Here is a 25940-nt window from a genome sequence, read left to right on the forward strand (position 1 = left end):
ATTTACAGAGTAGGAGAATGGTGCGGTGGCATTCTAAGTAGTGATGAGCGGATTCGGTTTTACTCGGTTTTCAAAACGGCATCTTATTGGCTATCCAAAACACGTGACATCCATGCGCCAATAAGATGCCGTTTTGAGAACCGAGTGAAACCGAATCCGCTCATCACTAATTCTAAGTTTGGACAGACACTCTGAATGCCAATCATGTGGGGAACAGAATAAGGTAATCAGAGGCATAACTGTGAGAGGCAATGGAGTCGGCTGCCAGTGGGCTCCTGCTCTGTAGGGGAGCACCTCTTCTCCCGTTCCATGTGTTCAGTGACACCATTAAATTAAATTAATTGACAGTCATCACTATCTCTTCTTCCCTGCACCCGCTTTATTATAAATACACTTTTTACAAGTGTTATACCCAGGATTAGAACCCATGACCTATTACACTGGAAGCAGGCTCCTTACTGATGAAGCTATTTGCTCCTATAAAGAAAGCATGAGAATACTAACTAAATGAAGTTACTTCTCTGACAATTTCAAGTAACTTCATAGAATTCTCATGCTTGCATACAGGAGCAAATATCTCAATCAGTAAGGTGCATGTTTCCAGTGTAATAGGCCATGGGTTCTAATCCAGGGTATGACACTTGTAAAATAATTGTCAGAGAAAATATCAGCATTGTGAGAAATGGCCAATCCTGGGCCATTTTTTCAATCCCGGGTATCAGCATTGAAAAATGGTCAATCCCGGGATACCCAGGACTAGCTTTTTTCCTATGTGTCCGCCCCTCTCGCAACTGAGACAAACTTACGCCAATGAAGGTAATTCTAATCAGCAATCGAATTTGACTAATCATTTTATGCTCAGTGTTCTGCGTTTTAATGATATGATTTATTAAAAAAACATTGTTAAACTGTTTTTGCTCAGACATGGGGGGAGATGTACTAAGCCTGAAAAGTGATAAATATCACTGTGATAAAGTACCAGCCAATCGGCTCCTAACTGTCATGTCACAGGCTGTGTTTGAAAAATGACAGTTAGGAGCCGATTGGCTGGTACTTTATCACAGTGATATTTATCACTTTTCAAGCTTAGTACATCTGGCCCATGGTCTTTTACTTATACATTTCATAACACACCTCTCATTTACAGAGATATAATTACCTTGTAATTCAATCGGTATTGGAACAACGCTGGCGTTCGGATTAAAACACAATTGATCTGCAAACAGAAAACAAGGCGGTAATATACTGGAACTTTATATATATATATATATATATATATATACATATATATATATATATATATATATATATATATATATATACACACCCCCTCCATGACACCATGTGGTGTGATATACAGTCATTTAGGGTGTCTACCGGTATGTACATACTGTATTTTGCTATATGGGTCATGTCATTTTGTTTATATGGGTCACTGTACTTGTCCTTTGCTCCAGGTACTGAAAACCCAATAACAACCTTAAATGGACGCCTAGTTGAGCGCCAGGAGTGGATGAGCGCCAGTTGGCTGCGACTGATTCCTGATTAAACAGAGGTCCTTATGATAGGACCGTAGCATCAAAGGACAAGGCTGCAGCATATTCACCGAACTGGACCAATTGTATAGAGATCAGCAAAACAATTCAGCAAAATTTGGGATTTGAAAATTTTTGTCTGATTTGAGAGATCTCAAATCAACTTGTGCAACAAAGAGCAGCAAAGTGGTCCTATTACAGTGTTATATTTCAGAAAAAGAGCAAAATAACAACAAATATTCAACATTACATTTCATAAACCAGGCTTATTCTTGAAATTTATATTTGTATTACTATTCATAAAAATAAAAAATAAATGATTTCAGAGTAGTTGCAACTGAAAGTAAACCATTGCGGCTGAGCAGATCTATGTAGTGTGTAGCTGCAAGAGATCGGATGTGTGGCTGCACACGACATAGATCTGCTCAATTTGCAAAGCTGATTATTAACAGAATGTGGGAAGGGGCATCATAGCATGGGCCTCCTCTGGGATTAATTCTGTCATGCCCCTTTCCCACGGGGTATGCACCTTATGTCCCATTTCAAAAAATGAGGGGGGGGGGGAGGTGTTGCCAATTCTTTTTCTGGCACAGGACAACTGCAGAACCCTTTTACCATGAGATGTGACAAACGTGACATTCTCGCTGAATATAAATTCTATTCCAAGCTAGTGCCATCGCTGCTATTCTGGCATAATTTCTATGTTAATATGAGAGGGAGTTCAGTACTTGGTAATCCGTATACCATAGTAGTGTATATATTATTCCCATTATGGTCCACATTCATTACAATATAAGTAAATCCCACAAACAAATATACAGTAATGCTGAGATTTTCTGAGATCATCTTATAATATTGTTAAACTAGTTGGACCTCCTCCTGCCAGTAACTAACCAATCGTTATGTTAAATGAGGTCAACCAAAAAAGGTACCGAATGATTAGTTTTGCCATATTTGAGATAATCATGTGATTTATTCTCATTGGCTCACATACAATAACAGGTTGTGCAGGGCTGGCTCCAGGCCTACCAGCACCCTGAAATGCACACGCCAAAGGTGTGCAAGCTCCTGGAAAAGTGAGTGCAGCCTTGCAACTTTTAATTATGTTAACATCCTACACATTTATATATATATTATCACCACCCCTCTTCACACACACACACACACACACACACACACACACACACACACACACACACACACACACAATGCCCACAGTAGTGCTCCTTACACACAATGTCCCCAGTATAGTGTCAGATACACATAATATTCCAGTATACTGCCAGACACACATAATGTCCCCAGTATAGTGCCAGATACACATAATGTCTCGAACTATAGTGCCAGTTACACATAATATCCGCAGTATGGTGCCAGTTACACATAATATCCGCAGTATAGTGCCAGTTACACATACAGCCCCCAATAGTGGCAGTTAAACATATTTGTAAACATAATGTCCCCAGTATAGTGCCAAATACAAATACTGCCTTAATAGTGCCAGATACACATAATGCCCCAATAGTGCCAGTTACACATAATGCACCCAATATAGTGCCAGTTACACATAATGTCTCCCAGTATAGTTTCAGTTACACATAATGTCTCCCAGTATAGTGCCAGTTACACATAATGCACCCAATATAGTGCCAGTTACACATAATGTCTCCCAGTATAGTTTCAGTTACACATAATGTCTCCCAGTATAGTGCCAGTTACACATAATGCACACAATATAATGCCCAGTGCTTTGGGCACTGACACCAAATTGCGGCCAGTGAATAGGCCAAAGTCTCAATAGGGACTACAGCAGATTGTGGCTGTATTCAATCACAGTAGACCTATTGTTAGTACTTTAGTGCTGAGACTTTTAGCCACACCTGCATCTCTAATCACTGTGCCTATTTGTCAAGGATTTGTGTGTGTGTGTGTGTGTGTGTGTGTGTGTGTGTGTGTGTGTGTGTGTGTGTGTGTGTGTGTTAAAGTGCAGTGTCTGCTGCAACTAATAGACACTGCGTGGCCGTGAACCTGCCTACTGTGTGTTCTAATTTCTGTGCCTATGTCACAATAATATATACTGTGTGTATATATATATATATATATATATATATAAAAATACATACATGTATATACATACATACTTTATATGACCCTGTTTTTTCCAAAAGAACTTTTGTGCTTACAAATGCTATTTTACAGACATTCACATGCTGTACTCACCACTCCCATCTGCCGTGCATTTATTATCCTTTAAGGCATTACTAATTCTAGAAACTGCTTGAAGTTGTTCTTCTGCAGCATGTCCAAAATTAGCATTTAGTTTTACTTCATGCTCTACGATAATACTGCCATTTCTGGGGATAGAATGTGCAAGTTAGTGGAGAGAAAGAAGTAACTGGATTGTGTACTGAGAACTACAAAGAGCAGAACATGTCCCTGCGTGTTGTGGACAGGACCCCCTGCATCCAGTCATGTGCAGGCATTATCCTCTAACTGAGAACTAACATGATGTAGTGTAGCCATGGCCTCTGCTGCTGGTAGCCTACAATGATGTAGCCATGGCCTATGGTGCTGGCAGCCTAAGATGACGTAGCCATGGCCTCTGCTGCTGGTAGCCTACAATGATGTAGCCATGGTCTATGGCGCTGGCAGCCTAAGATGACGTAGCCATGGCCTCTGCTGCTGGTAGCCTACAATGATGTAGCCATAGCGTATGGCGCTGGCAGCCTAAGAGGACGTAGCCATGGCCTCTGCCGCTGGTGGCCTACAATGATGTAGCTATGGCCTATGGCGCTGGCAGCCTAAGATGACGTAGCCATGGCCTCTGCCGCTGGTAGCCTACAATGATGTAGCCATGGCCTATGGCACTGGCAGCCTAAGATGATGTAGCCATGGCCTCTGCTGCTGGTAGCCTACAATGATGTAGCCATGGTCTATGGCGCTGGCAGCCTAAGATGACGTAGCCATGGCCTCTGCCGCTGGTAGCCTACAATGAAGTAGCCATGGCCTATGGCGCTGGCAGCCTAAGATGATGTTGTCGTGGCCTTCGCAGTAAGAAGCCTAAGATTATGTATCCATGACCTTTGCAGTTGGCAGTCTAAGAGGACTAGCCATGGAATCCGCCATGGCTATACGTCAGTGTAATAGCTACTGACTACAGCACAGTTGTACAGAGCAATGCACTGCCTACACACTACTTACCTTGTTTCCCATTTTCTAACCTCCGTTATCAAATTAGAAGAACTTAAATTCCCTCATATGAAAGTTACACAGATGTCTCACCAAGTCTTCCTTCCTGGTAAGATGTTAGGTATCACTCAGGCATGGCCGCATGGTACACATGAACTACAAATGTATGTCTGTCTGTTGTGCATATCTCTGCATGGGGGAGTTGTATCAAACCTCGGAGAGAGATGAAGTGGAAAAGTTTCCCAAAGCAACCAATCATCTTCTAACTGTCATTTATCTAGAACAGCCTGTGAAATGACAAGGAAGCTGATTGGTGGCTTTGGACAACTTCTCTCCATGCATGATACATCTCCCCTTATAACATTTACTTCTGATGAGTCCAGTTCTTACCTAAGGGATTTCATTTTGATATCCTTTAAACTTGTAATGTGTGCCTTTTCTTTATAAAAATCTTTCATCTGCAACAAAAAAAGAGAGAAGTGTAATGTGACTCACCTATAGGTAATACAGGTTGAGTATCCCATATCCAAATATTCCGAAATACGGACTTTTTTGAGTGAGAGTGAGATAGTGAAACCTTTGTTTTTTGATGGCTCAATGTTCACAAACTTTGTTTAATACACAAAGTTATAAAAAATATTGGATAAAATGACCTCCAGGGTGTGTGTATAAGGTGTATATGAAACAAATGCATTCTGTGCTTAGACTTGTGTCCCATCACCATGATATCTCATTATGGTATGCAGTGGCGTAAGTTTGTCACAGTCGCCTGGAGGCAAGATAAATATTGGTGCCCCCCCTATTTCCTATATTAAGATAAATATATGTATGTATGTGTGCGTGTGTATATGTGTATATGTATATACTGTATATGTGTGTGTGTGTGTGTGTGTGTGTGTGTGTGTGTGTGTGTGTGTGTGTGTGTGTGTGTGTGTGTGTGTGGAGTGTTCTGAAATAAATGTATATACTGTATTTATACATTTAATTGTCTTTTATTTTAAATCACACATTTCTTAGCAGTCATACCCAGGATTAGAATCCATGACCTGTTACACTAACAGCAGACACTTTACTGATGGAGCTATTTGCTCCTGTAGTTGAAGCATGATAATTCTGACTATATGAAATTATGTGTAATTGTCAGAGAAGTATCTTCATATAGTTAAAATACTCATATTTCCTATACAGGAGCAAACAGCTTCATCAGTAAGGTGTCAGCTTCCAGTGGAATAGGGTGTGGTTTCTAATCCGGGGTATGACACTTATAAAATGTGTATCTATAGTATAATAAAGATGGTGTGATTTGTAAGGTGCAGGGACCAGTGAGGAAGTCGGCCACTGAAAAGACAGCGACAGATATCAATTAACTTAATTCAATGGTGTCACACAATGGGAGGAGAGGTGCCCCTCCCTTCAGAGCAGGAGCCCGGCGGCAGTTTACTCCGTTGCCTCCCAGAGTTCTGCCTCTGATGGTATGCAATTATTCCAAAATACGGAAAAATCCGATATCCAAAATACCTCTGGTCCCAAGCATTTTGGATAAGGGAGACTCAACCTGTACCAACAAACATACATACATAACTGTGTAACATAAAGCTCCGGAATGTAATCTCAGATAGTGTCAGGTGGCACCTCAGGCCAATAGCACCCACTCAGGACTACATATATACTGCATGACAGATTTATTAGGTAAGTAGTCAATATGTCAACATTCTGAATGCCGACAAGCTTACTATCGATATTTGGCCGACTGATTTGTAGGGTATTGCACAGCCGCAGTGTAGCGCACAATAGATCTCACACGTGTATAGACACCCAACAATTGGATTTGTTTACTTTGTGTTGAGAGCAAATACCTGTAAAGAAAAATGTTGATAAACAAAATGTTTACAGCCCTTTGGCTGAGATGGGTGCGGTGTCCAGGTAATGAGTGGGTTCCACAGGCATCGATAAAAATAAGAGACAACAACTAAAATATGTGAAGTTAAGATATTTGTATCGAAAAGACAAAAAACAAAATGGAAAAAAATCTCACTTTTCGTTCATTTCGTTTAAATTAATTACTAAACTTTTATACATTTATGGTCAAAATTTTTAATATATCAAACACCTGATACATACATATATTACTATACAAATATCTTAACTTCACATTTTTAGTCATTATTATTTATAATAACTTTTATCAAAATCTGAGCGCAATACCTAACAGCAAGGTGAGCCATGTGGTAGGTAACCACCTTTTTTTGTAAAGTATTTCCTGGAAGATACTTTTTTTTAAACAGAAACAATAAAGTTGTTTTAAAAAAAAAAAACGGGGGAAAACAAATCAGCACTATCCTTGAGAAATGGCATGCAGCCCGAAACGCCTTGGAAGCGCTACTGAGAGGCGACCAGGAGACAGGGACTACAACTGCACATTGTGCTGCACAGCGCACGTGGGGGGTAATTCAGACCTGATTGCTAGCCAGCGATTATTGCAGCCCTGCGATCAGATAGTCGCCGCCTACAGGGAGTGTGTATTCGCTGTGCAAGTGTGCGAACGCATGTGTAGCTGAGCTGCACAAACTGATTTTGTGCAGTCTCTGCGCAGCCCAGGACTTACTCAGCCGCTGCGATCACATCAGGCTGTTCAGGATTGGAATTGACATCAGACACCCTCCCTTCAAACGCTTGAACACGCCTGCGTTTTTCCTGACACTCCCTGAAAACGGTCAGTTGCCACCCACAAACGCCCTCTTCCTGTCAATCTCCTTGCGATTACCCGTGCAAATGGATTCTTTGTACAAATCCATTGCTGACCAGCGATCCCCATTGTTGTTGTCTGACGCGCATGCGCAATGCGATGCATACATATGCGCAGTACAGACCTGATCGCCCACTCTGCAAAAACGCACAGCAGCGATCAGATCTGTATTACCCCCTTGAGCCGCGGCCACAGCAGGGGCCAGCCGGAGAGGAAGCCAGAGCTTTGTAAGAAATCCGAGAAGGGGTTGGTAGCACAGGGAAAGTTTGTTTTAAACACCACCAACTATAGAAAAACCCTCAATTAATGCAAAACTGTGGAACCCACTTGTTACCTGGACACCGCATCCATCTCAGCCAAAGGGCTGTAGTGTAAACATTTTGATATTAACTTTTTTCTTTACAGCTATTGCGCTCAACCTTTACACTACAATAACACAATATCACACTTACTTTGGATACACTACATGTTTCTTTTTGTAACCATTACAAGCGCTCTGTAACTGTTTCTTTAATTGGATTTTAGTTGGTCTCCCGTCATTTGAACATGCAGGTCGACAGGGGCGGATTGAGATGTTAAACAAGCCTGGGAAATTATGGAAGCAGCCCTAATGGGGGTGTGGTCTGATGAGGGGGTGGGGTCTGTCGAGGGGGGGGGGGCAGGATCTCTCCTCATAGGGCTGATTGTATGCAATTGCGGACTTCCTTGCATCTTTCGCTGCTGTTGTGTCTGAGACTTTTTGTAGAAGTGGCCCGATAGGGCAGCACAAAAAGTATAACATACCGTGTAGCCATGGCATCATCATCACTGGATGGCAGAGTGGCTGTACTGCAGAGATGGAATAACAGAATGAATGGGGCATCTCAGCCTACCAGGAATCTTCCTGGTGAGCCCCGTGGCCAATCCACACCTGCAGGTCAATATGGACAACCTGCATGTTCTGGAATAGGGCCGAGTGACGTGGGGAGTGAAAAAAACATTCACTCCCCTCGTCCCCCGCACCTGCAGAAGGTCGCCCGTCAGCCGTATAGGCCATCGGGCACCTCGGCCGCAGGTTGCCGAGTGTGTAGGTGGCTTAAGGGTTACGATTCTATTAGAGTTAGTTATAGGGTTAGGCTGCATTAGGGTTAGGATACAAGTAGGGTTAGGGCTATGTTACAGTTAGATTATGGTTAGTCCGGAATTAGGGTACGGGTTAGATTAGATCTAGGTTTTAGGCTGCAGCTTGGGTTAGGGTTACATTAGGTTGCAATTAGCGTTAGGGCTAGATAATGGTTAGGGTTAGAGATAGGTTGCAATTACAGTTAGGGTTAGATTAGGTTCAGTTAGGGTTAGTTTTATATTAGGTTAGGGCTAGGCTGCAGTTAGGGTAAGGGTTAGATTAGGTTTAGGCTGCAGTTAGGGTTAGGGTTACATTAGGTTAGGGCTAGGCTGCAGTTAGGGTTACATTAGATTAGGTTTAGGCTGCAGTTAGGGTTACATTAGGTTAGGGTTAGGGTTACATTAGGTTAGGGATAGGGTTAGGGTTACATTAGGTTAGGGTTAGGATGCAGTTAGAGTTAGGGTTACATTAGGTTAGGGTTAGGCAGCAGTTAGGGTTAGCATTACATTAGGTTAGGGTTACATTAGATTAGGGTTAGGCTGCAGTTAGGGTTAGGGTTACATTAAGTTAGGGTTAGGGTTACATTAGGTTAGGGCTAGGCTGCAGTTAGGGTTACATTAGATTAGGTTTAGGCTGCAGTTAGGGTTAGGGTTACATTAGGTTAGGTTTAGGGTTACATTAGGTTAGGGCTAGGCTGCAGTTAGGGTTAGGGTTACATTAGGTTAGGGTTAGGCTGCAGTTAGGGTTACATTAGATTAGGTTTAGGCTGCAGTTAGGGTTAGGGTTACATTAGGTTAGGGTTAGGGTTACATTAGGTTAGGGCTAGGCTGCAGTTAGGGTTAGGGTTACATTAGGTTAGGGTTAGGGTTACATTAGGTTAGGGTTAGGTTGCAGTTGGGGTTAAGGTTACATAAGATTAGGTTTAGGCTGCAGTTAGGGTTAGGGTTACATTAGGTTAGGGTTAGGCTGCAGTTAGGGTTAGGGGTACATTAGGTTAGGGTTAGGCTGCAGTTAGGGTTACATTAGGTTAGGGTTAGGCTGCAGTTAGGGTTAGGGTTACATTAGGTTAGGGCTAGGCTGCAGTTAGGGTTAGGGTTACATTAGGTTAGGGCTAGGCTGCAGTTAGGGTTACATTAGATTAGGTTTAGGCTGCAGTTAGGGTTACATTAGGTTAGGGTTAGGGTTACATTAGGTTAGGGATAGGGTTAGGCTGCAGTTAGGGTTAGGGTTACATTAGGTTAGGGTTAGGATGCAGTTAGAGTTAGGGTTACATTAGGTTAGGGTTAGGCTGCAGTTAGGGTTAGCATTACATTAGGTTAGGGTTACATTAGATTAGGGTTAGGCTGCAGTTAGGGTTAGGGTTACATTAAGTTAGGGTTAGGGTTACATTAGGTTAGGGCTAGGCTGCAGTTAGGGTTACATTAGATTAGGTTTAGGCTGCAGTTAGGGTTAGGGTTACATTAGGTTAGGTTTAGGGTTACATTAGGTTAGGGATAGGCTGCAGTTAGGGCTAGGGTTACATTAGGTTAGGGTTAGGCTGCAGTTAGGGTTACATTAGATTAGGTTTAGGCTGCAGTTAGGGTTAGGGTTACATTAGGTTAGGGTTAGGGTTACATTAGGTTAGGGCTAGGCTGCAGTTAGGGTTAGGGTTACATTAGGTTAGGGTTAGGCTGCAGTTAGGGTTAGGGTTACATTAGGTTAGGGTTAGGTTGCAGTTGGGGTTAAGGTTACATTAGATTAGGTTTAGGCTGCAGTTAGGGTTAGGGTTACATTAGGTTAGGGTTAGGCTGCAGTTAGGGTTAGAGTTACATTAGGTTAGGGTTAGGATGCAATTAGGGTTACATTAGGTTAGGGTTAGGCTGCAGTTAGGGTTAGGGTTACATTAGGTTAGGGTTAGGGTTACATTAGGTTAGGGCTAGGCTGCAGTTAGGGTTAGGGTTACATTAGGTTAGGGTTAGGCTGCAGTTAGGGTTAGGGTTACATTAGGTTAGGGTTAGGCTGCAGTTAGGGTTACATTAGGTTAGGGTTAGGCTGCAAATAAGAATTTACTTACCGATAATTCTATTTCTCGGAGTCCGTAGTGGATGCTGGGGTTCCTGAAAGGACCATGGGGAATAGCGGCTCCGCAGGAGACAGGGCACAAAAGTAAAGCTTTCCGATCAGGTGGTGTGCACTGGCTCCTCCCCCTATGACCCTCCTCCAAGCCAGTTAGGTACTGTGCCCGGACGAGCGTACACAATAAGGGAGGAATTTTGAATCCCGGGTAAGACTCATACCAGCCACACCAATCACACCGTACAACTTGTGATCTAAACCCAGTTAACAGTATGATAACAGCGGAGCCTCTGAAAAGATGGCTCACAACAATAATAACCCGATTTTTGTAACTATGTACAAGTATTGCAGATAATCCGCACTTGGGATGGGCGCCCAGCATCCACTACGGACTCCGAGAAATAGAATTATCGGTAAGTAAATTCTTATTTTCTCTATCGTCCTAGTGGATGCTGGGGTTCCTGAAAGGACCATGGGGATTATACCAAAGCTCCCAAACGGGCGGGAGAGTGCGGATGACTCTGCAGCACCGAATGAGAGAACTCCTGGTCCTCCTTAGCCAGGGTATCAAATTTGTAGAATTTAGCAAACGTGTTTGCCCCTGACCAAGTAGCTGCTCGGCAAAGTTGTAAAGCCGAGACCCCTCGGGCAGCCGCCCAAGATGAGCCCACCTTCCTTGTGGAATGGGCATTTACATATTTTGGCTGTGGCAGGCCTGCCACAGAATGTGCAAGCTGAATTGTATTACACATCCAACTAGCAATAGTCTGCTTAGAAGCAAGAGCACCCAGTTTGTTGGGTGCATACAGGATAACAGCAAGTCAGTTTTCCTGACTCCAGCCGTCCTGGAAATATTTTCAGGGCCCTGACAACATCTAGCAACTTGGAGTCCTCCAAGTCCCTAGTAGGTGCAAGGCACCACAATAAGCTGGTTCAGGTGAAACACTGACACCACCTTAGGGAGAGAACTGGGGACGAGTCCGCAGCTCTGCCCTGTCCGAATGGACAAACAGATATGGGCTTTTTTGAGAAAAAACCACCAATTTGACACTCGCCTGGTCCAGGCCAGGGCCAAGAGCATGGTCACTTTTCATGTGAGATGCTTCAAATCCACAGATTTGACTGGTTTTAAACCAATGTGATTTGAGGAATCCCAGAACTACGTTGAGATCCCACAGTGCCACTGGAGGCACAAAAGGGGGTTGTATATGCAATACTCCCTTGACAAACTTCTGGACTTCAGGAACTGAAGCCAATTCTTTCTGGAAGAAAATCGACAGGGCCGAAATTTGAACCTTAATGGACCCCAATTTGAGGCCCATAGACACTCCTGTTTGCAGGAAATGCAGGAAACGACCGAGTTGAAATTTCTTTGTGGGGCCTTCCTGGCCTCACACCACGCAACATATTTTCGCCACATGTGGTGATAATGTTGTGCGGTCACCTCCTTTCTGGCTTTGACCAGGGTAGGAATGACCTCTTCCGGAATGCCTTTTTCCCTTAGGATCCGGCTTTCCACCGCCATGCCGACAAACGCAGCTGCGGTAAGTCTTGGAACAGACATGGTACTTGCTGAAGCAAGTCCCTTCTTAGCGGCAGAGGCCATAAGACCTCTGTAAGCATCTCTTGAAGTTCCGGGTACCAAGTCCTTCTTGGCCAATCCGGAGCCATGAGTATAGTTCTTACTCCTCTACGTCTTATAATTCTCAGCACCTTAGGTATGAGAAGCAGAGGAGGGAACACATACACCGACTGGTACACCCACGGTGTTACCAGAACGTCCACAGCTATTGCCTGAGGGTCTCTTGACCTGGCGCAATACCTGTCCCGTTTTTTGTTCAGACGGGACGCCATCATGTCCACCTTTGGTATTTCCCAACGGTTTACAATCATGTGGAAAAAACTTCCCGATGAAGTTTCCACTCTCCCGGGTGGAGGTCGTGCCTGCTGAGGAAGTCTGCTTCCCAGTTTCCATTCCCGGGATGAAACACTGCTGACAGTGCTATCACATGATTTTCCGCCCAGCGAAAAGTCCTTGCAGTTTTTGCCATTGCCCTCCTGCTTCTTGTGTCGCCCTGTCTGTTTACGTGGGCGACTGCCGTGATGTTTTTCCCACTGGATCAATACCGGCTGACCTTGAAGCAGAGGTCTTGCTAAGCTTAGAGCATTATAAATTTACCCTTAGCTCCAGTATATTTATGTGGAGAAAAGTCTCCAGACTTGATCACACTCCCTGGAAATTTTTTCCTTGTGTGACTGCTCCCCAGCCTCTCGGGCTGGGCTCCGTGGTCACCAGCATCCAATCCTGAATGCCGAATCTGCGGCCCTCTAGAAGATGAGCACTCTATAACCACCACAGGAGAGACACCCTTGTCCTTGGATATAGGGTTATCCGCTGATGCATCTGAAGATGCGATCCGGACCATTTGTCCAGCAGATCCCACTGAAAAGTTCTTGCGTGAAATCTGCCGAATGGAATTGCTTCGTAGGAAGCCACCATTTTTACCAGGACCCTTGTGCAATGATGCACTGTTTTTAGGAGGTTCCTGACTAGCTCGGATAACTCCCTGGCTTTCTCTTCCGGGAGAAACACCTTTTTCTGGACTGTGTCCAGAATCATCCCTAGGCACAGCAGACGTGTCGTCGGGATCAGCTGCGATTTTGGAATATTTAGAATCCACCCGTACTGTTGTAGCAGTATCCGAGATAGTGCTACTCCGACCTCCAACTGTTCCCTGGACTATGCCCTTATCAGGAGATCGTCCAAGTAAGGGATAATTAAGACGCCTTTTCTTCGAAGAAGAATCATCATTTCGGCCATTACCTTGGTAAAGACCCGGGGTGCCGTGGACAATCCAAACGGCAGCGTCTGAAACTGATAGTGACAGTTCTGTACCACGAACCTGAGGTACCCTTAGTGAGAAGGGCAAATTTGGGACATAGAGGTAAGCATCCCTGATGTCCCGGGACACTATATAGTCCCCTTCTTCCTGGTTCGTTATCACTGCTCTGAGTGACTCCATCTTGATTTGAACCTTTGTAAGTGTTCAAAAAATTTTTTAGAATAAGTCTCACCTAGCCTTCTGGCTTCAGTACCACAATATAGTGTGGAATAATACCCCTTTTCTTGTAGTAGGAGGGGTAATTTAATTATCACCTGCTGGGAATACAGCTTGTGAATTTTTTCCCATACTGCCTCCTTGTCGGAGGGAGACCTTGGTAAAGCAGACTTCAGGAGCCTGCGAAGGGGAAACGTCTCGACATTCCAATCTGTACCCCTGGGATACTACTTGTAGGATCCAGGGGTCCTGTACGGTCTCAGCGCCATGCTGAGAACTTGTCAGAAGCGGTGGAACGCTTCTGTTCCTGGGAATGGGCTGCCTGCTGCAGTCTTCTTCCCTTTCCTCTATCCCTGGGCAGATATGATCTTATAGGGACGAAAGGACTGAGGCTGAAAAGACGGTGTCTTTTTCTGCAGAGATGTGACTTAGGGTAAAAACGGCGGATTTTCCAGCAGTTGCCGTGGCCACCAGGTCCGATGGACCGACCCCAAATAACTCCTCTTCCTTTATACGGCAATACACCTTTGTGCCGTTTGGAATCTGCATCACCTGACCACTGTCGTGTCCATAACATCTTCTGGCAGATATGGACATCGCATTTACTCTTGATGCCAGAGTGCAAATATCCCTCTGTGCATCTCGCATATATAGAAATGCATCCTTTAAATGCTCTATAGTCAATAAAATACTGTCCCTGTCAAGGGTATCAATATTTTTAGTCAGGGAATCCGACCAAGCCACCCCAGCTCTGCACATCCAGGCTGAGGCGATCGCTGGTCGCAGTATAACACCAGTATGTGTGTATATACTTTTTATGATATTTTCCAGCCTCCTGTCAGCTGGTCCTTGAGGACGGCCCTATCTATAGACGGTACCGCCACTTGTTTTGATAAGCGTGTGAGCGCCTTATCCACCCTAAGGGGTGTTTCCCAACGCGCCCTAACTTCTGGCGGGAAAGGGTATACCGCCCATAATTTTCTATCGGGGGGAACCCACGCATCATCACACACTTTATTTAATTTATCTGATTCAGGAAAAACTACGGTAGTTTTTTCACATCCCACATAATACCCTCTTTTGTGGTACTTGTAGTATCAGAAATATGTAACACCTCCTTCATTGCCTTTAACGTGTGGCCCTAATAAGGAATACGTTTGTTTATTCACCGTCGACACTGGATTCAGTGTCCCTGTCTGTGTCTGTGTCGACCGACTAAAGTAAACGGGCGTTTTAAAACCCCTGACGGTGTTTTTGAGACGTCTGGACCGGTACTAATTGTTTGTCGGCCGTCTCATGTCGTCAACCGACCTTGCAGCGTGTTGACATTATCACGTAATTCCCTAAATAAGCCATCCATTCCGGTGTCGACTCCCTAGAGAGTGACATCACCATTACAGGCAATTGCTCCGCCTCCTCACCAACATCGTCCTCATACATGTCGACACACACGTACCGACACACAGCACACACACAGGGAATGCTCTGATAGAGGACAGGACCCACTAGCCCTTTGGAGAGACAGAGGGAGAGTTTACCAGCACACACCAAAAACGCTATAATTATATAGGGACAACCTTATATAAGTGTTTTCCCTTATAGCATCTTTTTTATATATTTCTAACGCCAAATTAGTGCCCCCCCTCTCTGTTTTAACCCTGTTTCTGTAGTGCAGTGCAGGGGAGAGCCTGGGAGCCTTCCCTCCAGCCTTTCTGTGAGGGAAAATGGCGCTGTGTGCTGAGGAGATAGGCCCCGCCCCTTTTTCGGCGGCCTCGTCTCCCGCTCTTAACGGATTCTGGCAGGGGTTAAATATCTCCATATAGCCTCCGGAGGCTATATGTGAGGTATTTTTAGCCAAAATAGGTATTCATTTGCCTCCCAGGGCGCCCCCCTCCCAGCGCCCTGCACCCTCAGTGACTGCCGTGTGAAGTGTGCTGAGAGGAAAATGGCGCACAGCTGCAGTGCTGTGCGCTACCTTTAGAAGACTGAGGAGTCTTCTGCCGCCGATTCTGGACCTCTTCTTACTTCAGCATCTGCAAGGGGGCCGGCGGCAAGGCTCCGGTGACCATCCAGGCTGTACCTGTGATCGTCCCTCTGGAGCTGATGTCCAGTAGCCAAGAAGCCAATCCATCCTGCACGCAGGTGAGTTCACTTCTTCTCCCCTAAGTCCCTCGTTGCAGTGATCCTGTTGCCAGCAGGACTCACTGTAAAATAAAAAACCTAAGCTAAACTTTTCTAAGCAGCTCTTTAGGAGAGCCACCTAGATTGCACCCTTCTCGGCCGGGCACAAAAATCTAACTGGCTTGGAGGAGGGTCATAGGGGGAGGAGCCAGTGCACACCACCTGATCGGAAAGCTTTACTTTTGTGCCCTGTCTCCTGCGGAGCCGCTATTCCCCATGGGCCTTTCAGGAACCCCAGCATCCACTAGGACGATAGAGAAATTAGGGTTAGGGTTACATAAGATTAGGTTTAGGCTGCAGTTAGGGTTAGGGTTACAATAGGTTAGGGTTAGGCTGCAATTAGGGTTACATTAGGTTAGGGTTAGGCTGCAGTTAGGGTTAGGGTTACATTAGGTTAGGGTTAGGGTTACATTAGGTTAGGGCTAGGCTGCAGTTAGGGTTAGGGTTACATTAGATTAGGTTTAGGCTGCAGTTAGGGTTAGGGTTACATTAGATTAGGTTTAGACTGCAGTTAGGGTTAGGGTTTCCAGGGCCGTAACTACGTGTGTGCCAAGGGGGCTTGGCACACAGCGCAGTTGCCCTGAGGGCGCAATGGCCAGCGGCATGTAATGAGTCAAATTGACTCATTACATGCCGCCGAAGTCTGCGCCGTGCGCCGCGCTGGAGGGAGAGGAGGACCAGCGCCGGGCAGCGGAGAGAAGGAGGAGGAGGGAGGGGGAGCCGCAGCATCGCTATTTGATTGGTAGTAAGCACCGCTGCAGCATCCCCCTCTCCTTCTGTATTGGCTGCCCGGCGCTGCTATGGATGCTGGGATGCGGTTCCCCAGCATCCACAGCAGCGCCAGGCAACCAATACAGAAGGAGAGGGGGATGCTGCAGCAGCGCTTACTACCAATCAAATAGCGCTGCTGCGGCTCCCTGCTCCCCCTCCCTCCTCCTTCTTCTCTCCTGCCTGCACCGAGGAAGCTGCATGAGGAGCCTGTCAGCGGGGAGAAGGTAAGTATATCCCCCCCCTCTCTCTCTCTCTCTCTCGGGGACACCGTCTGCCGCAATGTGTAAAAAGGGGTCCCGTCTGCCGCAATGTGTAAAATGGGGTCTCGTCTGCCGCAATGTGTAAAAAGGGGTCCCGTCTGCCGCAATGTGTAAAATGGGGTCTCGTCTGCCGCAATGTGTAAAAAGGGGTCCCGTCTGCCGCAATGTGTAAAATGGGGTCTCGTCTGCCGCAATGTGTAAAATGAGGTCCCGGCTGCCGCAATGTGTAAAAAGGGGTCCCGGCTGCCGCAATGTGTAAAATGGGGTCCCGGCTGCCGCAATGTGTAAAAAGGTGTCCCGGCTGCCGCAATGTGTAAAATGAGGTCCCGGCTGCCGCAATGTGTAAAAAGGGGGCCTGGATGCCGCAATGTGTAAAAAGGGGGACTGGCTGCCGTAATGTGTAAAAAGGGGGCCTGGATGCCGCAATGTGTAAAAAGGGGGACTGGCTGCCGCAATGTGTAAAAAGGGGGACTGGCTGCCGTAATGTGTAAAAAGGGGGCCTGGATGCCGCAATGTGTAAAAATGTGGACTGGCTGCCGTAATGTGTAAAAAGGGGGCCTGGATGCCGCAATGTGTAAAAAGGGGGCCTGGCTGCCGCAATGTGTAAAATGGGGTCCTGGCTGCCGCAATGTGTAAAATGGGGTCCTGGCTGCCGCAATGTGTAAAAAGGGGGCCTGGCTGCCGCAATGTGTTAAAAGGGGGACTAGCTGCCGCAATGTGTAAAAAGGGGGACTGGCTGCTGTAATGTGTAAAAAGGGGGACGCTGTCTATTGTAATGTATAAAAGGGGCTCTACCTGGTGTAGTGGCGCTACTGTGCAGCGTAATTTGAATAATGGAGACTACTGTGCACCGTAGTATGAATTGCTATTATTTTGTGGCCACGCCCCTTCCCCATTAAGCCATGGCCCTATAAATTTTTTGCGTGCCTAGGGCGCGCACTGCCCCTATCTTACATTGGGGGGGGCGCCACTATCGTTTCTTGCACACAGCGCTAAAATGCACTGAGGGTTACATTAGGTTAGGGTTAGGCTGCAGTTAGGGTTACATTAGGTTAGGTTTAGGCTGCAGTTAGGGTTAGGGTTACATTAGGTTAGGTTTAGGCTGCAGTTAGGGTTAGGGTTACATTAGCTTAGGGTTAGGCTGCAATTATGGTTATGTTTAAAGTTTGCATAAGGCTACAATTGAGGGTTAGGAATTGATTAGGTTTAGGGTTAGGCTGATGTAAGGGTTAAGGTTACATGTACATGTAAAATCCTATTGTCAACATTCTGTCAACAGTCACAATATCAGTACTGTAGCCAATGCTGACATTACGGTATTGCAGTATTGCGAACCTGTCAATATATGAATTGTCAGACTATTAGCATGACCACACCCACATATCTCTGGTTATTTTATTTCATATTAATGCTCATCTGCTAGCCACAAGTTATGCGTCCATACGGCACAATGAATGTATTGCAGATGTGTCTGTTTGCACTTCCCGGTCACATGACACATCCAAGTGTCTATTAGTGCACAAGGCCCGCCCTTCACACTCAGAGGCATGCCTCTAATTACCCCCTTTCTGCGCAGCGTTACTGCCTGTGCTGTGGCCCCGCCCCCAGCTCTGCACAGCAGTGTCTGACTGTAGCACCGAGGCAGAGTGGCTGCTGCCTCATCGTCTCCCTGCAGCTCCAGGGATCTCCACAAAGCTGCTAAACAGGGCCGTTTCTACCGGTGGGCGAGCCGTGCATTCGCGATCACTGCTGGCAGCTGCTGTCTCGACTTGCGATTTCTCTAAATAGCGATGCATGCTTTACATAGCGATACATGTTTCTTTATGTGTTACAGACATACCTTCGTGCTGAATCTAGCTTTAAATTTTATGTAATCATCTGAGGTTTCATCATTGAGAGTTGCATTGAATTGTTCAATTATGGAGATGCTGATTTCCACTTTGACGACGACCGAGCCTGTAATGCGACATACACGTTAAGGCACGCCTGTAACATGTACAGCACATACAGTAATACACGTGTCTCCTAAACGCACCATTGATGTGTAATGTACAGTAACAGCAATGATTTATAAGGTGAAATTCCCCATAATCTCTAACAGCAAGATGTATCAAGCCTTGGAGGGACATAAAGTTGAGAGATATAAAGTACCAGCCAATCAGCTCCCAATTGTCATGTTACAGGCTCTGTTTGGAAAATGACAGACGCTAGTTGGTTGGTACTTTATCTCCATCCACTTTACCTCTCTCCAAAACTTGATACATCTCACCCTAAATTACAATGGACAAGCATAATCATCTGCCAAACACAAGCGGATTCACACAAAAGAAGATTACTGGTTATTTAACATTATATTTAACCAAGTACATCAATAGCGGTTTTTGTGTCTCTTATTCAATTAAAGTTTATTTTACATCATGTGTGTGTTTATGCATTACTTATTCTTTTGCATCAAGGGGTTATTACCAGTGGCGGATTTTACCTATAGGTTGCAGGGCTGCTGCCTACACCCCCCCCACCCCCACACCCCAGTAAAACCTGCCACCTCAGTGAATGAGCCGGTTGCAGTCTAACTAAACAGGCTAACCTGTGGGAGGTGTGTTCTCCCTCTGGGACTGCCAGTACGGGCTGAGATTAGCAGAGAGCGTGCTTTCAGCAGCAAGTCACTTCCTGCCTTTTATGCAGCCCTACCCAGCTTCTGTGGGCTGCAGCCGATGCAGTCCATTGAAGCTGGGGTTGTGCACATGAACAGTCCCCGCTGCTGTTTATACGCATGCGTCGGTTCCGGCCCCATTGCGCAAATCCATTGCGCAGGTGCCGGGACTAGGCTAGCTGAGGCTCTCCTCTCTCTAGGCTGGCCAGAGGCGTTGGGTAGGAATTTCCGGCGGTTGGGATGCCGCGGTCAAAAGACTGACCATGGCTTCCCGATGCTTAGAATCCCAACATGGGGAAGGTAAGTAGGCTTACCTTAGCCCAAAGCCCCCCTAACCCTAACCCCCTCCCTGCAGCCTAACCCTCCCTTCCCTGCAGCCTAATCCTTACCGTATCCCCGCAGCTTAAATTTAACCCCCACTCGGCGGATTACCTGACTAGCAGCCGCGGTCCACACCCGTTCGGAATTCCGGCACCAGGATGGTGCTCGTTGTCTGCATACTGGCGTCGGCAGTTTGATCAGTGTCGGGATCCTGATCGGATCCCGGACAGGGCTCTCCTCTCCTACTGCAGGCAGCACGGGTTGTGGCAGCCCACCTCCATCAAAGAGGTAGGAGCCCCTGCTGGTAATTACTGCTTCTCCCAAATGTATTAAAATGCAGACTGTGGAGCAATAAGACCTTTCTCTAGTGGTGCCGTTGGTTTCTCAAATTAATGGTACCGCCATTGCCAGCGAGCATGATGGGAATTTACTAGGAGACTATAAGCTGAACTTGTCTAGTTACATATAGTGTCACCGTAGGATGGCGCTATGCTTACTTACCAGTCCCCGCTACTGGGTGTCCTCAGTGTTCACCTATGTGCAATGCAGCCGCTCCTGCGATCCTGCGATAAGTGGCAATGTAAAATAGGATGTCTCTTAACTCAGAGCTAAGGGACAAGATAATGCATATCCCCCTATCAGGGCCGGCGACAGGGGACAACTGTGCCGGGCCCCAAGGATCAGGGGGGACCCCAAGTATATGCTGATAAGTACCCGGCAGGGATGTGAGCCACCTTGTCCAAATAGGGCAGCGAGCCGTAGGCGTTATGGCCACAGCCTCAGAGTGACAGGAGCCTCGAACACGCAGTGACTGTGCGGAGCGAATATGTGTCCGCTATCCCGGGTTCTGCTCTGTTGCAGACAGTTACGGGACATGGCAGCAGCTCCGCTAGGCCAGGATTCCCGTGCCCTGCGCCGGCCTCTTCTAGTAGGGTCTGCTGTGTGGTGTTCGGGTCTGGGGCGTGCAGAACAGGGGAGCCTCTACCCGGGGTAAGAATGGATTGGTGAAGGGATACAGGGCTTTGGGATGGGCTGGAGGAGCTGGGAATGCAGCTTGGAGTCATTGGGGAGAGAGACTGTGGGGTGGGTGTGTGGGAGGAAGGAGAGAGGGAGACACAGACTGTGGTGTGTGGGGGAGGAAGGAGAGATACAGTATACATATTTATATATTTGTATAAATACACACACGCATATATATATATATTTCTCTTACGTCCTAGAGGATGCTGGGGTCCATATTAGTACCATGGGGTAAAGACAGGTCCACCAGGAGCCATTGGCACTTTAAGAGTTTAACAGTGTGGGCTGGCTCCTCCCTCTATGCCCCTCCTACCAGACTCAGTTTAGAGAATGTGCCCGGAGGAGTCGGTCACAGCTAGGGGAGCTCCTAGAGCTTCTTTAGTAAAGTTTATCTTAGAGTTTATTATTTTACAGGGAGGCTGCCGGCAACAGCCTCCCTGCTTTGAGGGACTAAGGGGGGAAGTAGTGTCCTCCCTGTGGGGTCTGAGCCACTATCTCCACTGACAAGACACTGAGCTCCTGAGGGGATCGAACTTTCCCTGCCACCCCAGCAGCATGCCACCACCCCCTTACAGAGCCAGACGATCTTAGTCTCCGGCCCCCCTGGCAAGCGGGGAGCCGGTGTGAAGATGGTGGCAACAAGGTAGGGAGTGCAGAACTAACTGCGCTCCGGGGCTCAGCGGTACATAGTGCGGCGCTGTGAGGGGCGCCCTGAGCCAGCGCCTACACCCTACACTGTGCAACAATCCTGTCAGGATCGGTGGCAGCACTTTTCCTCAGGCCAGTATAATCTTCAGAAGGGTGGGAAGCAGCGCCATGAAGAGGGTGGAGCTTCTCCTCAGAGCGGACCCAGCAGCGCTCAGCGCCATTTTTCTGCCTGCAGAAGCGCCGTCCGTGAGAGCTGTCCCTCCAAATCAACTCCAGCTATCTCTTACGGTACCAGGGGTTGTAGAAGGGGGTGGGGGGGGGCTGTATATCTGTACTGTGCTACCTATTAAGGTACACAGTAAGCGCTGGTTAGGGGTCTCCCTATCTTGTAGCGCTGTGTGTGGGTTGGCTCCAATTTCTGTCTCTCTTGCCATTCTTGGGGGGGAAACTCTGTCTGCCTTTCCGTGTGTGTGTGTGTGTGTGTGTGTGTGTGTGTGTGTGTGTGTGTGTGTGTGTGTGTGTCTGTGTGTGGTCTCCATTTAGCTACAGTATGTCCAGGGACTCTGTATCACACGCTGCAGAGAATATGTCCTCTCAGGATGATCCCATTCCATGTAATCAGGATTGCACTGTGTTAGCGCAGGTCCCAGCAAGAAAGCCTGAGTGGTTAGCCTCTCTTAAAAGTATGATTTCTCAGATATCTACTAGAGTTGCACAAAATGAGTCTCCAACTCGGGCTTTACAGAACACTATGGCAGTTTGGTCCGGTTCTGTTACCTCAGGTTGGTTTCCACAAACGTGCTCTTGCCCAGATTATGCAAGATGACACGGATACCGATTCTGTCACGGCAGAAGTGATGGGGATGTGCTGCGGAGGGCATCCCCATCACGTCTGCCGTGTCAGAATCGGTATCCGGTATCTATCAGTTAATGATAGAGGCCATTAGAGATGTGTTTAATATTGCTGATACAACACCTGAGCAGGTTGAGGAGGTTTACTTCATTGACAATAAGAAAGCCTCGCTAATCTTCCCTGCATCTAAGAAATTAAATGCTATATTTGATAAAGCATGGGGAAACCCGGAGAAAAAAAATCAGATCCCTAGAAAGGGTCTGGTTGCTTTCCCTTTCCCTGAGAAGGATAGGATTACACAGTTGACACGTCTGTATCCAGACTCTCAAAAAAGGTGGTTTTACCTGTCCCCAGATCTACCGCGTTAAAAGAACTGGCTGATCGCAAAATTGACACTACGCTCAAATCCATATACACGGCTTTAGCGGCAATACTACGTCCTACTATTGCCTGTGCATGGATTTCCAAAGCTATAGATGTTACTTGAGGATTTGGATACAATGGATCAAAGTAACGTTGAATTGTTTTTACGTAACATCCAGAATTCTGCAGGATTTATGGTGGAATCCATGAAAGACCTGGGTTCGATGGCTGCAGGGATATCTTCCATGTCTGTCTCAGCTCGTAGAGGACTTTGGCTGCCCCAGTGGTTTGCCGACGCGGAATCCAGGAGAGGTGTGGAGACCATACCCTACACAGGTCAGGCTCTCTTTAGGGAAGCATTGGATGCGTGGATTCCCACGGCTACAGCGGGTAAGTCACCTTTTCTTCCCTCAGCAGCACCTGCTACGTAGAAACCTTTTTCTTCAGCTGCTTCTCAGTCCTTTCGGGCTGCTAAAACAAGAAAGGCCAAGCCGTCCAACACCTTCTTTAGAGAAGGTCAGCCAAAATCCAAGAAACCTGCTGCTGCGGGTTCCCAGGAACAGAAGCCTGCTTCAGGGAGGCCAAAGTCCTCAGCATGGCAGTGGACAGTGCGGCCTGGAGGTGGGGCCGGTGGGGGTGAGATTCAGGCATTTCAGTCACATCTGGGTGTCGTCCGGCCTGGATCCCTGGGTGCAAGATATTGTGTCCTAGGGGTACAGGCTGGAGTTTCAAGACCTCCCTCCTCACTGATTCTTCAAATCAGGCTTGCCAGCTTTGCTGGCAGACAAGGCTGTCTTACAGGAAGCCATCCAAAAGTTGGTGGAGTCACAGGTCATTGTACCAGTTCCACCCCATTTGCAAAACAAAGGTTACTATTCAAACCTTTTCGTGGTACCGAAACCGGGTGGTTCGGTCAGGCCCATTGTGAACTTAAAATCGCTAAACTCCTTCCTGAGGGAGTTCAAGTTCAAAATGGAGTCTCTGAGGGCGGTGATATCGGGTCTGGAGGAGGGGGAATTCCTGGTATCCCTAGATATCAAGGATGCGTACCTCCACATTCCAATTTGGCCGCCGCATCAAACGTTTCTCCGATTCGCACTGTTAAGACAGTCATTTTCATTTCCAGGCCCTGCCAATTCTCTGATGGCTGTCCCCGGCACCGCAGGTCACAGAGCAAATTCACTTTTTACAAACTGTGGTGCCATGGCTAGTAATGTGCCCCCTAATGCCCCAGAACAGCCCTGTACCTATCTGTCTGCACTTTCTGGGTATATGTGCTCACTCTGCTGGGGTGCTCTGCTGAGATGTACGGGGGGTCCATCTCTCCTGCAGCTCTCATGTCTGCAGGCTAAAACAGGGACACAACAGCCAGTACAGCTCTGTTCAACATGGAGAACTGCTGTCATGACCTCCCTCTTTCCTCTTCTTCTCAATGTGTGGTCTGAAAGGACAGGGAATGGGGGTAGTGTCAGACTAGGACACGAAGGGCTCATAAGGGTGAATGCAGCGGTAGGGGCCCACAGAAGAGAGGTGGCGCAAAGCTACAGATGATTGAAGGGGTGTGGCACAGAGCGCTGAAATGCCCGCCATATTATACAGAGAGTGTTGCATCGACCACCATATATGCAGGGAGCAGCACAACGCCCGCCAAATAATACAGACAATATAGTGGCCATCATGTAAAACAGAGAGCGTCGCCATAACCACTAAGTAATGCAGAGAGCTCTGCTGTGACCGCCAGATAATGCAGAGAGCGTTGCTGTGAACATCCGATAATGCGGAGACCGCCGCTGTGACGGTCAAATAATGCAGAGAGCGCCGCTGTGACCACCAGATAATGCAGAAAGCGCCGCTGTGACCGTCAGATAATGCAGTGAGCGCCACTGTGACCGTCAGATAATGCAGTGAGCGCCGCTGTGACCGTCAGATAATGCAGAGAGCACAGCTGTGACCGCCAGATAATGCAGAGAGTGTCGCTGTGACCGTCAGATAATGATAGAGCAGAAAGCGTCGATGTGACCACCAGATAATGCAGAGAGCATTGTGGTGACCACTAGATATAGCGGAGACCATCAGTGACCCACATAAAAGAAAGCATATGAATACAGCCCCCTCCCACACAGACACATTAATAAAGCACCCCCAGCACAGACAATATTAAGACAATCCCCCCAACAAGATAAGAACAAATGCACCCCTCTCCATTGCATAAGTATACCTTCAGCCTCACTACACCCCCCCCCCCCCCCTTCCCCCCAATAGGAAGCTCTGACTTGTCCCTGTCCTGCTGTGCTCCAGGTAACAGGAACAGAATACACACCTTTAAGGAATAAAGATAGACTGAAGGGGTGGAGACTTGAGGGGGCGGGATCTTGAGCAGGGTCAGCAAGGAGTAGATCAGTGTTTTTCAACCACTGTGCCCTGAGCAGTCTCCAGGTGTGCCGCCATAGAAGCAGAGCCAGGCCTGTCAGTGTTTTGCCGCTACTGAGGCCCTGGAACGATCAACACCGGTGAGTTTAGTGGTTGCAGAGCCAGTTCTAATTTCGGGCCCGGCCGTGTTGGGCTGTTCTGGCTTTCTCAGATATTGCTCAGGTGTTACCTGTGGAGAAGCTGTGACATGACATCCTAGGACACGCAACTGCACCATGCATCACCATTATATTTGAGTGTGCCCTGGCAATATTTAAATCTTGGTCAGTGTGCCGCGAGTTGTAAAAGGTTGAAAATCTCTGGAATAGATTATAATTGTCAGGGCAGAGGAATGGGCGGGGACTCAGGGTGAGGGGGAGGAGTCATGGCGAGGGACATTAGAATGGTCAGAAAGGGTAGAGAAGGGGGTGGGGACAAAGGGTGATGGGGCGGAGTCATGGCGAGGAACTTTATAATAGTCAGTGCATAGGAGGGGGCGGGCACTCAGGGTGAGGGGGCGGAGTCATCGTGAGAGACATTATAATAGTCAGATAGGGCAGAGGAGGCGGCGGGGACTCGGGGTGAGTGGTGTGTCTTGGACAGGAGGGGTGAGAATCAGTAGAATAGAGTGACTGACAGGAAAGAGCAGGCTGGGGCAGAGACTCTGGGTTCTCAAGCAGAGAGGGGAGGGATTGCATGTAAGATATTCCGCCGCACCCGCAGCTCAGGCAGCCAGTTCAGTGTCAGGAAGGATCTGCTGCCACTGCAGAGCGAA

At 47.1% G+C, this 25940-nt stretch overlaps 1 protein-coding gene across 1 annotated transcript in view; it reads right to left on the reverse strand.

Annotated features, from left to right (window-relative positions):
• The window catches only part of LOC134934228 (mucin-2-like), a 50601-nt gene that overhangs the window by 10256 nt on the left and 14405 nt on the right, over positions 1-25940 (reverse strand). Inside the window, exons 3-6 of the mRNA XM_063929712.1 lie at positions 18739-18854; positions 5115-5182; positions 3756-3889; positions 1160-1216 (exon numbers count right to left, since the gene is read on the reverse strand). Coding sequence (XP_063785782.1) covers positions 1160-1216; positions 3756-3889; positions 5115-5182; positions 18739-18854 — 375 coding nt within the window. The remainder of the gene's footprint in view (positions 1-1159; positions 1217-3755; positions 3890-5114; positions 5183-18738; positions 18855-25940) is intronic.

The sequence above is a fragment of the Pseudophryne corroboree genome, chromosome 6 (genome assembly GCF_028390025.1).
Source record: "Pseudophryne corroboree isolate aPseCor3 chromosome 6, aPseCor3.hap2, whole genome shotgun sequence".
Lineage (NCBI taxonomy): Eukaryota > Metazoa > Chordata > Amphibia > Anura > Myobatrachidae > Pseudophryne > Pseudophryne corroboree.